Source organism: Halichoerus grypus, chromosome 7, assembly GCF_964656455.1.
Source record: "Halichoerus grypus chromosome 7, mHalGry1.hap1.1, whole genome shotgun sequence".
Classification (NCBI taxonomy): domain Eukaryota; kingdom Metazoa; phylum Chordata; class Mammalia; order Carnivora; family Phocidae; genus Halichoerus; species Halichoerus grypus.
The window spans coordinates 109,706,780-109,724,269 of NC_135718.1; the positions used below are offsets into that span (position 1 = coordinate 109,706,780).

Below are 17,490 nucleotides of genomic sequence, written 5' to 3' on the forward strand. Positions count from 1 at the left end.
GTAAAACTGATTATTAACTTTTTGGATTCCATTTTCAGGGATCTATAAAATTTGGGTTCTAAATGTAAAAATATAAATCATGGTCATTAATCAACTGGACATAAGAAATTAATTTTGGGTAATTAGGATTTAAGTTTAGAAGTATAGAATAAAGACTATTTTAATTAGAATGAGAAATGACAAGTGACTTTTAACCTACAAAAATGAAGCAGGTCACCCTTTTGGGATTTCTTACTAAATATCACAAAACATATAAGGCACTATACAAGTACACATAAAATATAGTAGTAACAAACTGAAAGTAAAAAAAAATCAGAAATAGTGACATACATTTATGCCAGAAATAAGAACTATAAAAATGCATACCTGATATGAGTAGAGGGGTCATAAATTTGACTCTAAACCTCCCAATAATAATGTGCACAGACAAACCTAATCTGTTACCTAATTCACATGGTCCATAAACTGAACACAACTGATGAGAAGAGGCACAACTTTCTTAATAATGATATCAAAAGAAATTTCTTCGAAGCAAAAGGAAAGAGGACCGTGTACTTGGGGGCTGCCTGGGTGGCTCAGTCGTTAAGCGTCTGCCTTTGGCTCAGGTTATGATCCCAGGGTCCTGGGATCAAGCCCCACATCGGGCTCCCTGCTCAGCGGGAAGCCTGCTTCTCCCTCTTCCACTCCCCCTGCTTGTGTTCCCTCTCTCGCTGTCTCTCTCTGTCAAATAAATAAAAAATCTTAAAAAAAAAAAAAAAAAAGAAAGAGGACCAACTGTATCTCTCTAGCATTGAGCCCACATTCACCCTATGCAATCCAGTGCCAACCACAAAAGGATGCACAACCAATGAGATTAAAAACACATTTAGATTACATTTCAAAATGTCAAAGAAGATGAACAACTGTGAAAGGTACATTTATTTAAAATGGAAAAAACAGCAGAAAGTTGAGTAACTAGCCAAGGGGGAGGAATATCTCCATTTTCTTCCCTTTCTCCCTTAGGTAAAATTGCAAAGATTTAATGTGGGACATTTGACAGGAAAGGTTACAAAACTGGAAGAATCTGTAGCAACTGTGATTCTTACTGGCTGCACACTTTTTTACTAGAAAATGTTTTTTGGAGATTCTGTGGGGTTTTGCACTTCTCAAGATTATAGGGTCCCCCCCCCTCTTGGGGTGGGAAAGAACTTTTTGAAGGCTCATTTGGATCCTGAGTACTAAAAGAGATGAAAGCTGCCTGCACAAAGTTTGCTTTAGATTTGGGCTTAAGGAGAAACAGCTTGTAGACCTTCGTATTTATTTACATACTATGTTACCCAATTTACTGATATGGGAATTAAAAAAGGAGGGGACTAATGATAGATACTCTGTCCAGGAATAAAGAATCTGATTATGTTTTACTCTCAGGATCTTGAGAATATTGAACAGGTGAAGAATCACAAAATCTATCAACTTCGCATTATAGCAATCACTTGGAACTAAAAGGAAGCTCTAGCAGAATATTGCTATTGTATAAGAAAAACTCTTAAACCATTATAATTTGTCTCATAATAGTAAAAAATTATCTTTAAACTTACTATTTAAAAATATATAGCTTTGATTGAAAATAGAAATATTGACTTTTTTTTACACTCAAAATACCAAGCAGTTGGATGGAAAAAGTGGTTTCAACATAATCCCAGCATAAAGAATTATGGAATACTAATCTAAATATGCCTAGGATCATTGTTTATAAGTATAATCAATTAAAATATGACATAACTTTGGGGCGCCTGGGTGATTCAGTTGGTTAAGCATCTGACTCTTAATCTCAGCTCAGATCTTGATCTTAAGGTTGTGAGTTCAAGCCCCATGTTGGACTTCATGCTGGGTGTGGAGCTTGCTTAAAAAAAAAAAAAGTAACTTTGATCATATTAAGAATTTTTGATATTTCAGACTTACTCTACGCAGGGCATTCTGAAAATCATTTCCCATTTCTAAAGTTGTAATGATAAATACTCCAAGAACTAAAAGTCCCCCTGGTAGCATTCTGGACACCTAAAAATAAAAATATAGTATTAGTTAACATAGGTATTTGCCATTATATGCAATCTTTTGTGTTTGATAAGCTAAATATTAAATCAGCAAATACTCTTGAGTACCAACTATATGCATAGCATTGAGGTGGGAGCTTTGAAAAATGGGTTAAAATATTGAGAAATATTTGGTAACCATGATGAAGGGGCGTCGTTATATACACAATGTTCCTAGAGTGTCCTTACTTTTTTGCCTTTATAACTAAAGCTATTTAATACCATTAGTAATGACACCCTTTAGCTACATCAATAAACAAACCCCTTTCTCACAAGATCACAGACTGAAATACCTTCTAAAATTTTTTCAATGGCTTCTACTGTCACCTGAATAATATATAAATTTATCTACTACTGGTATTTCAGACCCTTTAAAATCTAGCTAATCTGATACTCAGAGCCTCACTTGATATTACTTTCCCTGAAATACCATACATATATCTGGCTAACTCTATACCTTCATTCAGACTGCTCCCTCAGCCTAAACTGACTTTCCCTTACCTTCTATGTGTCTGAACTCTATTGAATACTTCAAAGTCAGCTTGAGGAAGCTGCCTTCCCTGATACTTTGATCTCCCAACTCCCACAAGACTTTGGTGTAGTTTCCCCATGGAACTTATCAGATAAGCCTGTGTTATAATTACTTGTATTCAATGGTCTAGAAGTTCTTTAAGGGAAGAAGTGATTCTCAACTAACTCTGTATACCTATTAATATTCAGAAGATTACTAAAGTTTGGGATTTGAAGAGAGGGGATCTGACTTGAAAATCCATTGTTTCCTATTTTTTACATTTATTTCAATTTTTTACATCTCTTTATTATATTGCATATGAATGTTATTTCCAATTTTTCTTTACTCTAAAATAATATTGTAAAAATTCTAGCAAGGCTTTCTGTGTTCATGGGATTATTTGCTTAGAATAAATTTCTTGAAGTGGATTACTAGTTTATGAAGTTATGCATATTTTTAAGGTTTCTGACCCACACTACCAATTTGTTCTCCATAATATGTTATTTCCCTTCACGTGATTGTGGCTAGTTCTTAATACACATGGACTTCTTTCTACCATCTAAACTCAGAGATCAAAGTGCCTTTTTTGTGTGTACTCAGTACATAAGAAAACTGATCAGAAAGTTAAATCTTCTTAGATACCATAGTCTATTCCTGAATATATTTATTTAGTGTCTGCTGGTGGTTCCCTATGATTTCATAAATCCTATTCATTATAGTAGCACAAGCTTGACATATAAATAAAGAACAAAGTTTTCATATTTGGCATGGAAATATGCATATTTTCAAAATCACCAACACATAAAAGTAGCTGTTTCTTTCTAGAGGCAAAAAGGTTAACCTATTTTGTTATAAAAATTTTATGTTTGTATGCGTACGTGTATGATACACATCTCTCTATACATGTATGTATGTGCTATATACATATGTGTAAGTATATAGTTTTACAAGAAACCAAAAACAAAATTGGAGTTTAAAATTATTTAGAAACCATTGAGAATTTAAGTTTAAAATATTTAATATTTTCATTAGATAATATTAAAAATTTCTTAGATTCTTTTACTACACACAACCCCCCATCACAAATACAGACACACATACAGATAAACGTGCATCTCTGAAAATTTTAAAGTTGATGGGAGATGGAAATGATTACTTTTACCTTACTCTAAAATTTCCTATTAGTTGACACAATCCATTCAATGACTACTTTCAAGTGTATTTACTCACCATTCCCTCTCACCCACTCCCAAATCTGTTTCCTTCTATGAAATGGCAACACCATCTTCCTAAACATCCAGGCTAGAAATCTCTATCATCTTTAGCTACTTTCTCAAATGCTCTTCATTCCCAGTCTACTTGGTCACTAAATCATCTTGCTACTAGCTCTGTGACTGGAGTGTTTTGGCAGTGAAGTTTTAACTCACTGCATTAGTTAATTCATGCATTCATTTATTCAATATTTTGGAGTTCTTCTAAACTATGGAAATACTATGCTTGGCATTGAGGATATAGCCATAAACAAAACAGATGTGATCCGTCTTCACAAAGCTTAGTCTAGAATGGGCTCACATCATCTTTTTTTGAACTATAACAGTAACTGATGTTCAGTCTCTCTACCCTCCATTTATACTGTATCAAGGTATTGAAATTATTTTCTAAATGACTGATCAATCATATCAACTCCTTCTCAAGATAGGGAGCTCTGAAAGTCTACCACAGAGCTACTATCTATCAAATAAACTCCTTCTTAGGATGGCACTCCAAAACCATCCATAAACTGGCCCCTTCCAACCTTCTGTCTAAATACATTCTTTTAAATACCCATGTTTCAGTTATACCCAATTGCTTGCTCTGCCCCTACCTCTTCCCCTGCCTTTAACTTTCATGCCTTTGGATCAGGTATTCATACAGTCCTTTGTGTGTTCAGTGTGTTCTCTGACTTCTACTGGCAGTCCTATTCATCTTACAAGTTCAGAACCTTCTGTGAAGCCATGGGCAGGTACTTAATTATTCACCATTCTATATTCTTATAGCACTTTTCTACTTTTATCCCATTTCTCTTGTGGTAATAATGTCTTTCACTTTGGTTACAACATACATTCTAAGGACATTAAAAAGAACCTAACCAAACCATCATTTTATTCTCTCAGTACCTATGTTAAGTCTTTAAAACAATCTGACCAGCAACTTTATTGTCAATACTAGTATTATTTTAAAGAATACTTGGAAATAAGCTAAAGGACCAATAATAAAGAGAGGTTAAAAAACAGTGCATAAAGGTTAACAATCTAAAAGCACAGCATATAAAGTCAAAGGCTTCCAAATCAGACTGCCTGGGTTCAAATCCCAGTTCCATCACTTATTATGTAATCTTGGGTGGGTTATTTAAACTCAAGTAAAAAATACTTTTTAAAATTATACACAAGTAATCAACAAATGAAAAATATAATCATGGATGAAACAGAACAGAAAATACTTCTATCATTGATATACTATGCAAGTTTTGAAAACTTAAAAATGAGTACTCTGAAATCCTAGTCTAGTAATCTGAGGATGAAGTGCTTTTATTTTGTTAGTCAATAAGCACAACTTAACTATATAAAAAGACAAATATGATGACCTGGTTGGCATGTTCTGTGGCCCATTCTTCATCCAAGTTATCCCACTTAGCTTTTTGTTGATGTGTGAGGTTCTCATTTTGTTCCTCTTTGGGTGGTGTTCTAGTGGCAAGAATGACATAATCCTTTTGTGAAGAACACTTAAAAACAAATTAGAAAAGCTTATTAGAGTGACATCTGATTGAAGAATATAAAGCTCTTGTGACATGCAAAAACAGTAATATTCATAGCAGCTTAAACTGTTAATACTTATAATGGAAGCTATGGGGAAACCAATTTTCATGAATAGCCTTACAATGTTTCCCTGACACATCATTTATTTATATACTTAATATCAGCTTCTTATTTGTTTGGGCATTCTGAATGTGAATCATATAATGGTCTTTAAAAACAGCTTACTGGATAAGTGAATATACTGTACTTTAAAATATGCTTGATCAGTTTTCTAGTTATTATATTTATCTTCTAAATAATCTGAACAGATGGAATGGTTCAGCAGATATAAAAACTCCGTAAAATAAAGCAACAAATGACCTTGTGTTTCTTACTTCCATTGAAACAATGATAGTAGGGAACTTGTAGATGTGTATCCACAGAAAAGCAAAGGGGATGTGGGATACATAATTGAAGCTGTATCAGATTTATATTCCTCAGTTTTAATAGCACTTAAATGGTAAACAAAGGTGGGATATCTGAAGATAAATTCAGAGAAGTTTTAATAGCTCAGTCTCACTACAGTGAAAGTTTGCTGTAAAGAAAAAGTAAAAATAAGGCAGATAAAACCAGTTAGCATGGTGTCATTCTTATACATGACCTGAAATTGCCATTAGGAGTGTCATCCTGGAATAGAAAATAAAGGAAGAGAAATTATTTATACAAAAGTTATTTCCTGAAAGTTACATTCAAATGCACAAAGGAAAAGGCAGGTGCTGATTAAGACAGCATGACTTTAAAAAGAAAAAGAAACTGACCCAGAGTGTAGGAAACAGGCAAGCTTGAGGGAAAGAAGAAAAAAGTGATGAGCCCTAGAATAAAGAAAAAGAAACATACTGGAAAGGATGAAAAGATAGCATAAGGAAAGACTGGAAGGAAAATCCTAAGCTGTGGGAGACTTATTTGTAAGATGGTGGTTTTGCCAAGCTCTAGAAACAGCCTATGTGAGTAAGGCAAGTTTGGAAGAGGGTTATTTCTCCCTGACCTTTTATCTCTACTGAGGATACCTTTCTCTGAGACTCTTATTCCCTTAAACTTTCTTAAATATAGGGAAGTAGAAAACCTTAAATAAAAAGTTCCTAACCAAAAGAGCCCAATATTGGATGCAAGTAACCTCAATCAGAAAGTATTCAGGGCTGAGCCCAAGTGGCTCAGTCAGTTGGGCGGCTGCCTTCGGCTCAGGTCACGATCTCGGGGGTCATGAGATCAAGCCCCGCATTGGGCTACCTCCTCAGTGGGGAGTCTGCTTCTCCCTCTCCCTCTGTTGCTTGTGCTCTGTCTGTCTCTCTCTCAAATAAATAAAAAAAATCTTTAAAAAAAAAAAAAGTAGTTCAGATTATTACCAAGAAGGGTAGTTTGGCTGTCTAAGGAGAGGCCTCATAGGGTAGTGTTACCTGGGTGAATAGTACAGGGTCTACTCTCTGTCTTACAAGTCAAGAAATCAGATTTGTGAAAATGCTGAGAATGACCTGGTCTCTCAGGGCTAGACTGACATTAACTAAGCTCATTCAGAATGATGCTGAAAACAAGAATACCATGAAGGAGTGTGAACACATGACTCTTCTTGACAGTACATTCTTTGTAAGTAGATAACATGGGGTCAAATTACAGGAGGAAGTAGCTTCAAAATCTGGATAGAATTGGAACAAGAGAAGTTAATTATGCAATTTGAAGGTTCTAAGGCATTATGATAAAATATTCAGAAAGAAAATTGTCACAATAAAACTCTTTTTGCTTCTAGGTATCAAAATCAAGTCCTTGGGCCACAGTGCACTCTCCCCTAAATAGTGTTTAGATGGAGTAGCCAGTTTGTCCCTGACTCTCCTTTTTTTGTTGCTTTCTACTGCTGGCCTGTCCTCCCTGCTGATTAACATATTTTTTCTTCAATTATAATAAATCAGCAGATGCTTATGCTTTTTAAAATAACTGCCCAAATCTCTGTTCCATTTTGTGTTGATTTTTAAGGCTTAACTCCAAAAGGGAAATAAAATTTGTCTTATTTGCAAATTTCTCCTATTCCCTTTCCCTCTCTCCACTGAATCAACATTAAAAAAAATTCAGTAAGATGAGTGAGTACCATAGCATGTAACAAAAGACATGACCACTACTGCCATAAGACTGAGATAAAACAAACAATGGGAATAAAGTTGTCAAAAGCTACTTTTGCAAAGAATTAGACAACCAGGAATTAATAAAGATTAGAAGAGAGTAAAAAACACTTGGAAAGACAATAAAATACGTATAATTTGATTAGTGAAATTCTAATTTTAGAGTTTCTACATTATGAGTTACTTTTACATTGTCAAAAGGGAATGCATTCTGACTTAAGCAAACCTGGGCTAGGTTTGTCCTGCTCCTCCACATTTTTCCTCAAAGACCATTTTAAGTTCTTCTACATTCCATTCCTCCATTCCCTAACCTTGAGCTTACCGTTAAATAGCACATTTTAACTTTAAATAAAGAGCTAATTTGTTTTATCAATAAATGCACTAAAAGATACATACCTGTCCAATTAAAAGACCAGAGACAAAAGCCTTTCCTTGAAGATTTATGTTTGAAAGATACTGGCCAACAGTCTCTTCTACAATGTAGGTTCTTCCCATTATTAGGAACTAATTCACTCTCCTAAATTACAAGAAAAAAAATATACACCATTTTTAGGTAAAAATATAATTTGCCATGTTTTTGTCATGGGGTTGTATAGAGACAGAAGTGGTACCATCCTGATACTATCCCATGGCTTACAGAGATTGCTTGTTAAGTAGGGTATTCTTTCCTGCAAAGTTCAAATTTAGCTTCAAAATTCTCAACACAGTACTGCTGGAAATGACTACCAGTCAACTAGAGTTGACATAAAAGATAAAAACCCACTTCCATATCTAAGATAGGGGAGAGAACACTAACCTACTAGTCAACACACCTGATTTTTTATTTAATTTGCTACTCCTCTTAGTTGTATCATCTTTGATAGTCTCTTGCTGAACCTCATTGTGCTCATTTCTAAAACAGGAAAGAGGACAATTTCTGAGCTGCTCTTAGGAGGTAGAGAGAACCAAATTCACTTACTCAATAAGCATACTATGAAGAATTACTATGTGCTAGGAATTGTGCCAAGTGGGATGGCACAAAGATGAAGAATACTTGACTTATGCCCTTGAGTAACTCATAGTATAATTAGAATTATGGAATTCAATAAGTAGCAATGCAATAATGGACATTTACATAGTTTCGATTTTGTATAAGGCATTATTCTAAGTACTTTATATATGGTAACATCTGTAATATTCACAAAAACTCCAGGAGGTAGGTACTATTATTATAACCCTTGTTTTATAGATTAAGAAACCAAAAGGAAGAAAAGAAATGTAACTTGCCCAAGCAACAAAGCTGGTAAATGGCAAAGGTGGGATTTAAACTCAGGCAGTCTAGCCCTAGAATCCATGCCCTTAAATGCTATGTTCATACTATGGAAACATACCTTGTCTCTCAATTAAACCTTTACAAAGGGTGGTTCCTGTTCTGTGCGCTCTCTCACTCTCTCTCCAGTTTGTAAAGTACAGTTGCAGCATTTTGAATAGAAATAACAGTCACTTGAGCTGTGTAAAAAGCTTCAGTCTTATTTAGTACAACAAAGTCAAAGCAACTGCAGATGAGCTGGGGTGGTATATCTGCCATCAGTAAAGTAAATTGCCAATCACAATGATTTTGCATTACTCTAAAAGTAAAGCCCAAAGAATTGATTCCAGTTTGAAATTGCCTACTGGATGCTGTTTTTTTCAAAGAGCCTGTTCAGTTTTGTCTCAAAATGCATTAAATTTCTTCCCAACTCTTTCCCAACAACTGTGCAAGTTAAATGGGGTTTGCACAAGAGTTATTTTTAGACTAAGTCTAAAACTGCCCATCTAAATCATTAATGCCACTATAAATTTAAAGGCTTTCCACTTTTAATAGTGCCTTAACGTATTAAACTTTCCTCTTCTTCATCATGCTATTCTACTCCTTTTCCTTCTGCCTTAATAATTCTGTTATTCCAAGAAAAAGCAGTGACAGTGACTCCAAAGTTACATGTAACTTCCCAATCTTATTTTTTCCAAGGTGTCACCCAGTAATCATATTACTTTAATGCTTCTTCAAAACTTTAAAATATAGCCGACCATACCTTACAAAGGACATTACTAAAAACATAGATCTTGCCTAAAACAGTTCAATTTATCCTGAAGTGTTGTGTGACAACATAAGCTATGCAAGTTGTCCAAGCACTGTGACTTGAGACAATTCAATCTCTTTGGATTCTGGTTTCCTAGTTTATAAAATAAAGAATTTGGATCTGGCAATTCTGAAGATCTATCTAGTTTTAGGATTGTGATTCCGAGTACAGAATATCTGCATTTTCCAGATAGTAGATCACTAATAGTGAGCCAAGGGCATAGCACAGTACTACGCATACCAGCAACCTTAATTAAAGTGCTTATATAAAATATTTTGGGGCAAAATTAACTTATCCTTAATAATATTCACAAAAGGGCTGCTATTGTGGGAACTGAGGGGGGAATGAATTGGGAATGCTCTATTTTCAATGAAAAAGTTAAGAAGTTCTTTCGGAAGAATAATTAAACATGAAATAATCTACAGATTCAGCATAGAAATCACAGAATTACAATCTGGAAACAAGTAGTTCTATTATGGAGGCAAGGTGATAAGCGGTTTTTAAGAATGTGTTTTAAAATTTTTGCTCTAAAAGTTTTTCCATCTTAAAAACAAACATATGGTAGCACTTTCTACAATATTACCTTAAAACATAAAAACAAAGGCTACACTCAAAGTCCCCCTGCTTTACTTTAAATCCTCTTCCTGAAAAATGAAACGGGCTCCTTAAATTCCTGTTGGCTCGTTGTTACCCACCCCGCCACATACACACAAAAGGCATTAAGCACTCCATCTTAAATTTATTTTTAAATTTAAATTTATTTAAATAAATTTACAAAAGTAAATTTTGTCATAAATGGACTTGAGTGTGGTACCGGAGTGTCTGCCCATATGTTTCCTACACTCGGTCCCTTTCCATCTTCCTTCAGAAGGAGGCTCTCTGAGCCCGAATGCACACGCTCAACCCTCACACAGAAGTACTACACCCGTAGGCTGACTCACCTGCACTCAAAATGTGCCCGCCTGACACACAAATCTGTCGAACTGTCAGTCCTCCTGAGAAGGAGCTTTAAGGTGCAAGTATAAGCCTGCAGGGGCCAGATTCCCCTCGGGTCCAAATTTCACGGCCAATGAGTTCATCAGAAAGCGACAGACTTCCCACACCTCACTTCCCACTGCAAACCGAGGGTCTCTGGAGTCAGGTGGCGCGGTCTGATGACGCACGCTGCCCCCCTTCCTTCACCGCAGTACCTCAGCCAAAGCGACTGCGGTCGCCACCCCGCCCCCTTCCGGGCGCCATTGAGAGCGTGGCGGTAGCCCGGCGCCTGCCGTCCCGCCCTGCCCGGACCGATGCCCTCTAGTGGCTCAGTGTCTAGAAGCCGCCAAAGAGGACGACCCATGGCATCCCGGAGCTTTGACGGTAAGGTCGCCTTGCTTTTCAGGGTGGGACCTAAGTTGACGAATACTCTGTGGCGCCATCTCGCGGACAGCGGTTATGCTGCCGGGGGAGGAGAGCCGGGGGGCGGGGAGAAAAAAAGGAAGCGGAATGGGCGGTGCGCAGTCAGGCTCACGGAAAGTGAGGAAAACACTACGTTTCCCACAGGCCCGCGCCGCTTGAGGCGGGTGGACTGGGGAGCCGGAAATCAGACAGGGTCAGAGGCCGCGGCTGAACTCGGATTCCCAGGGTGCCCAGCTTCCGGCGGCTGCGCGCGCACTTCGGGCGCGAGCGCTGTGGTGCGTCTGGTGCCGGCCCTAAGGCAGGACTCTATTTCCCAGGGTCCCGCCGCGGGAGTCTCCGGCGGGCAGGCGTACGCGAGCCACGGAGCGAGGTGGCAGAGGTGGCCGCCCAGGCTTCTGGGTCCTCTTGGTCTTCGCCTTTCTTCTCGGTTTCTGCTCCGCCGGCTGCCGGCCCCGCGACCTCCGGCCCGATCGACATGGCGGCGGTGTTGCAGCAAGTCCTGGAGCGCACGGAGCTGAACAAGCTGCCTAAGTCCGTCCAGAACAAACTCGAAAAGTTCCTTGCTGACCAGCAATCCGAGATCGATGGCCTGAAGGGGCGGCATGAGAAATTTAAGGTGGAGAGTGGTAAGTGGCGACGCTCTTCCCGCCCTTGATTCTGGGCCCGACTCCGTAGCTATGGCTGGTCTTCTCCCGTTGCAAGCTCGCTTTCTGCCTACGACTTCACTGGTGGCATCGCCTCCCCGGCTCCTTACACCCCCCTAGGCCTTCTCTTACTTGCTCCCACAGTTTGAAATGGAGCTCTTTTGTTTGTTCTAAACTGAATTTACACTTCGTTCCGTCTTCTTTGTAATTAGTGTGGTCTCACGTAGGGACCACTTAATAAAGTTCGGCGCCCAGAAATTGTGAAGATCTGGGCCTATTTACTCCGGAGTAGCGAGAGTCTGCGACCCCTATCTCTAAGCTTAGAGTACCGTCTCTTTATGTTGCTTTGCTAGTAATTTCCTCTCACTTTTCTGGTCACCTGGATTCAGAGGTCTTTGTCTAATTGACTACTTTATGCACTTCTCTTTTTTAGTCTTCCGCGCTGGTCAGGTAGCGAACTAGATGGTCACATAAATGAGTAGGTGCATAAGACAGCGTTGGAAACACAACGAACGTAAATAAGTGTGATGCATCGGAATTCTTTCTAAAAGTTGGAGTTTAAAGACCTGTTTATAGGTACTTAGAGTAGACCCTCGAATAAGAAAGTTACGGATAATAGTAACTTGAATATCCGTGAAGAAAGATTTAAGACCGTAGTAATTACCGTTAGTGAAATGCAAACTGTTATTTGTCCTGGTTTACCTGGGGGCGTGGGGGGTACGGTGCTGTTTTTGCTAAATTGAAAATTCTGAATACATTATCACTTCAAAAAATGTAATTATCCAGCAGAATTGGTGTCGAAAAGTAATTCTCTGAATCCCAACTCTGAAGATACACCGCGTCTGTTCATTAATATACATATAAATATCGATAGTCTTCTGTGTGCTTGTTACTATGCTGAACAGTATACACTGTCTTTTAACACAACGTTTTAAAACAAAGCAGTTTTTAATCTAATTTTTTTGTACATGGTGTCTGCTTTATACTAAAATGTCTACTGATGTGTGGGGAGAGTACTAAGATAAGTAAGACATGTTGCCTACCTTGAAGAATTTCAGTCTTGTGGAACAGACAGAAGTTGGAAAACCCCCTGTAGGTCTTACTTTCTTTTGTCATTTGGCAGTTGGAAATGTTAAAGTCCTTTCAGTGATCTAATTATCTTTACTCAAATTCTGTTATTTGGAGTGCAGTTCAAATACTATGTCTTAAATATTAAAATCAACATTGTTAAAAATAAGTAGCAGTATTGACAGTGTGTATACATGTGTGTTTGATTTTAATTTTTTTCTCTGCTTCTGAAGAACAACAGTACTTTGAGATAGAGAAGAGGCTGTCGCACAGTCAGGAGAGACTTGTGAATGAAACTCGAGAGTGCCAAAGCCTGAGGCTTGACCTAGAGAAGCTCAGTAAGTATTTTTACATCCTTATTTTATTCTTGTAGTATGGAGATCTTTAGGCACTCTTTTGTATGCTCTCTAAACATTGACTTACTGTTTACGAAAATACTGATTGTCATTGTTTCCATTTATGGTGGTATTTTGAGTTTTCACTTGATGGTAGACTTCATTGAGAGCATAAGGCATAATTAATGGCTAGGAGACCTGGGTTCTAATTCTGACTGCTATTAAAAACTCTTTTGCCATATGTAAATCATAACATATAAAATGGCTAGAACCACCTGTCCATCTGCTTACATAACTGAACAGATCAAATGAGATTTTCGAAAGCATTTTTAAGTCATAAAGCACTATGCAACTGAAAACGTAATTAAGGAGAGAGAATTATTTTTAATTTGTTGAAGATTAAAGCTTATTAGTTTCATTATTATATTTTAACTGTTATATTTTTTATAAGTATTTATGAATCCCAGGATATTTCCCCTTTAAGACCTGTTTCTTGGGAAAGATGAGTAATTTCCTTTTTTTTTTTTTTTTTAAGATTTATTTATTTTTAGAGAGAAAGTACAAAGGGCGGGGGAGAGGATCTTAAGCAGACTCTGCGCTGAGCGTGGACCCCCACATGGGGCTTGATCTCATGACCCTGAGATCATGACCTGAGCTGAAACCAAGAGTCAGACGCTTAATAGACTGTTCTACTCAGGTGCCCCACATAATTTCCTTTTTAATAAGTTTACATATATCATTAAGTTCTAGAAGGTGCACAAGATCTCAGTTAAAGGCACTGGCATTTCTTGGGAAAATGATGTGTATTCTGTGCTATGCTTATAATAGGAGAAAGCAAATGTCAGAAAAGATCTTTATAGAATGGGGGCATAATATGTTATTAGATATAGCTGGATTTTTAATTTGGGAACACAGGAGGCTAATAAGAGAATGGTTAACACCTAAGCCTTTTTTCTTAACCAGGTCTGTGCCTATCATCTATTTAGGTCGTAATTTTTTTCTAGCTAATTTTGAAGCACTTAATTTTTAAAATATGTGGCATATATGTACAATGGTATTTATACACATGTAATGAGGGCATAAAATTTAAATTTATCGAGTAGCTAGATCTGGTTCATCATCTGTATATAGTTCTTCCTTGGTGTAGTAACTAGGTCTGTAGAGCTGAGGTGCTAAAGAATTTCAGGAAAATTACTGTGATTATAGCTTCTTTTATATGATCTGGAAGGGGGAGGAGGAGGAGAAGATGAGGATAAACCTAGACACACATCTAGTATGCCTTTCTGGGGTATATACGGTTAAGTTTGTGTTTTTTTGGTTTATCATTCCAGATCTGTAAGTTTGAAAAACAGTAAGTAATATAATGCAAAATAGAAAATTCAGACTAATTTAACAGGGTTTTCCCCTATAATAAGCCAATTGTTTAAATAGAACTAAAGATTGGAAGTAGTAATAATGTATTTATTTATTAAATTGCTAGGACATAATATAGATGTGTTTTAGTGGAAGAAAGTTTCAGAAAGTATATTCTTCCTAGTTATCTGCATGCTTTTAGAGAAGAAACTATACAAGGAGTTAGACCATTATAAGTGGAGATTGTTGGGATTGATAATTCAGTTTCAAGCATAATTTGTTTCCTCCATGTTGAAGGCTCTTTTTAGAGTGATGAACAAGCTGAATCATAATTATCCATTGTTGTTATTTACTCTGTATACGTTTTATATAGTTTAAATGTTATTTATTTTCTTGATCTTGTTTTTTTTAACTCAAATTTTCTGATTTGTAAATATAATTCATTGTTATGATTGACTTAGAAGAGTCATTGAAAAATGATTAAAGTGACAATTGTATATGCTTTTTCCTATAAATGTTGGTTAGAATGATCACAAATAAGATTTTGGAGACAGGATAGCATATTTAAAAATTTGGTCTTGGGGCACTTGGGTGGCTCAGTCGGTTGGGTGTCCGACTCTTGGTTTCAGCTCAGGTCTTGATCTCAGGGTCTTGAGTTCTATCCCTGTGTTGGGCTCCACACTGGGCGTGATGCCTACTTAAAAAAAGGAGGGGGGGGCGCCTGGGTGGCTCAGTCGGTTAAGCGTCTGCCTTCAGCTCAGGTCATGATCCCAGGGTCCTGGGATCAAAGCCCGCATTGGTCTCCCAGCTCAGCAGGGATCCTGCTTCTCCCTCGCCCTCTGCTGCTCCCCCTGCTTCTGCGCGCGTGCTCGCTCTCTCTCAAAATCTTTAAAAAAAAAGAAGAAAAAAAGTTTGGTTTAGAAGTAGAGTAAATTTGGGGTATTCATGAATTTGGAATACTGTGTTCTATAATTCAGCCTTTCCGAGACTCAGTTTCTTCATTTTAAAGCGTATATATGGGTGGCAGATGGATGAAAACTGTCATTGCAGTTTTTAAGTTTATGTGTGTATGTTCATAAAATTCCTTTTATCCAGACAATCAACTGAAGGCGCTAACTGAGAAAAATAAAGAACTTGAAGTTGCTCAGGATCGCAATATTGCCATTCAGGTACAAGTTATTCCTGTGAATAAAGCTAACTATAAACATGATACTTGAGGAAGTATTCTATTTTGTGTTACTTAATGGGAAGGTGAAACATGTTCTATTAGGAGAAACTACTGAAAGAAATGCATATATATAAATTCCTTAATTGGATCTTTATATGTTTTATTGATTCTTTCACTCATCAGAATATATTGATAACTTAATATAAAAGGAAACTTGCTTATAATGCCATACTTCTTAAGGTTGTAATTTTTTTTTAAAAAAGTAAGTAAAGTGCCATAGAACTGTAAGTAGGAGAAATATTCATAGATTCATTTATTTGTCCCCCACTCACCCACTTACCTACCTATCATCCTTCTTTCCTTTTAGAAATTCTGTATTTAATACTTACTGTTACTCAGGCATTATTTCAACTATTGTGATACAGTTGGGGATATGGGTGAATCCATATCAGAAATCATTTCCTTAGAGTAGTGATAAGAGTAACAGATTGAATATGATCACAGGAATGTTTACCCATTGGTTTAATAAAGTGGTCATAGTCAGTGATTCTCTAACTGGATAGAACTTCAGACTCTTGCCATTGCTTTTTAAAAACTTGTGTTTAGAAAAACAGAACCAAAAAAACTTGTGTTTGATTTGAGTTTAAAAGGTACTTGGTGTATAAAAGGTACTTATAATGGGAAAGTGGTAGACGTAATCCAATAGAAATTTAAAATTCTCTGCATAAAAAGAACTAAAACACAAATAAAGCACTAATAAGTATTTTTTCAATTAAAATATGACTATTTAGATCCTTAATATAGGACTACTTTCATACTTTAAGAAAAATCATTCAAGGGGGAAATGGGCAAAGGAATTAAAAAAAAAACAGGAAGCTGCACAAATGGTCAGTGGCAATATGAAATGTTGCTCTACTTCACTTGTGATCAGAAAAATGTAGATAAAACAATAAGGTAATTATTTTTGGTCTCCCCATGTTAACATTGATTTCTTTCTCTTTTAAGAATGATCTTCAGTTCTGACATGAGTGGCTTGAAATTGGCACTTATGAATCAAAACATTGATTGCCATTGTCTTGCTGCAAAGCAGTTTGAGAAAATATATTAAAGGTTTTAAATAATTCCATTTCTGGGGCTCTTTCTTGAAAAATAATTTGAACCAGCCTGTAAATGCAGTGATACCCATCAAAATTGCATTTTATGGCAGCAAAAAATGAGAAGTAAATTAAATGTGTTTCCTACAAAGGCATGTTTAAGTAACAAGGACACTTCCAAGTGATAAGTGACGTGGGAAATTTTTTCATAAGCCTATGAAAAATAATTTTTAAAAATGTAAAATATAAATAGTGTTGAGATTACAGGTAATTTTTAAACTTTCTGATGTATTAAGTTATAAGAGAAAGAAAACCAACCATTCTTAAACTACAGCTAATGTTAAAGTGACATTTCTGAGTTGGAACTTGAACACAGTTTTTTAATTTAAACATATTCTGCTTCTCCTTTATATGATAGAGCCAGTTTACAAGGACGAAAGAAGAATTAGAAGCTGAGAAAAGAGACTTAGTTAGAACCAATGAGAGACTATCTCAGGAACTTGAATATTTAACAGGTATGAAGAAATACTTTAACCTCTAACTCCACTCTCTCCTCTCTCTTCTAATAGTGCTAGGAGTTAATCCTCAGTCCATTTCTGTTGCTGGTGTTTGTTGTAGCTCAGAATATAGTTCAGTGTAATAGCCTGCTGTTTCTCCCACTCATTTATCTTTAGATCATTATCAAGGTTTTAAAGAAGTGTCTGGACAAGTATACACAAATGAAAAACATCTAAGCAGTTGTAATTTGGACCAAGGTTTACATGCTAAGATACTTACTTCAGTGTTCTCTATAATATCAAATCGGA

The 17,490-nt window shown here is 36.6% G+C and overlaps 2 protein-coding genes across 8 annotated transcripts in view; one reads left to right on the forward strand and one right to left on the reverse strand.

Annotated features, from left to right (window-relative positions):
* ODR4 (odr-4 GPCR localization factor homolog) overlaps positions 1 to 10,968 on the reverse strand; it is a 34,386-nt gene extending 23,418 nt beyond the window's left edge. Inside the window, exons 1-4 of one of the 3 annotated variants that reach the window (XM_078078044.1) lie at positions 10,566 to 10,968; positions 7,922 to 8,042; positions 5,207 to 5,344; positions 1,942 to 2,037 (exon numbers count right to left, since the gene is read on the reverse strand). In XM_078078044.1, the coding sequence (XP_077934170.1) occupies positions 1,942 to 2,037; positions 5,207 to 5,344; positions 7,922 to 8,020 (333 nt within the window). In that variant the 5' untranslated portion in view covers positions 8,021 to 8,042; positions 10,566 to 10,968. Of the gene's footprint in view, positions 1 to 1,941; positions 2,038 to 5,206; positions 5,345 to 7,921; positions 8,043 to 10,565 lie in introns of those variants that run through there. The other 2 variants (XM_078078045.1, XM_078078046.1) reach the window with 2 other exon arrangements.
* TPR (translocated promoter region, nuclear basket protein) overlaps positions 10,852 to 17,490 on the forward strand; it is a 67,782-nt gene continuing 61,143 nt past the window's right edge. For all 5 annotated transcript variants that reach the window (XR_013449857.1, XM_078078037.1, XM_078078039.1 and 2 more), the window contains exons 1-5: positions 10,852 to 10,983; positions 11,340 to 11,648; positions 12,968 to 13,072; positions 15,518 to 15,591; positions 17,103 to 17,199. Coding sequence is in view for 4 of the 5 variants with exons in the window: in XM_078078037.1 (XP_077934163.1) it covers positions 10,914 to 10,983; positions 11,340 to 11,648; positions 12,968 to 13,072; positions 15,518 to 15,591; positions 17,103 to 17,199 (655 nt within the window). In the remaining variant the exon portion in view is untranslated. The remainder of the gene's footprint in view (positions 10,984 to 11,339; positions 11,649 to 12,967; positions 13,073 to 15,517; positions 15,592 to 17,102; positions 17,200 to 17,490) is intronic.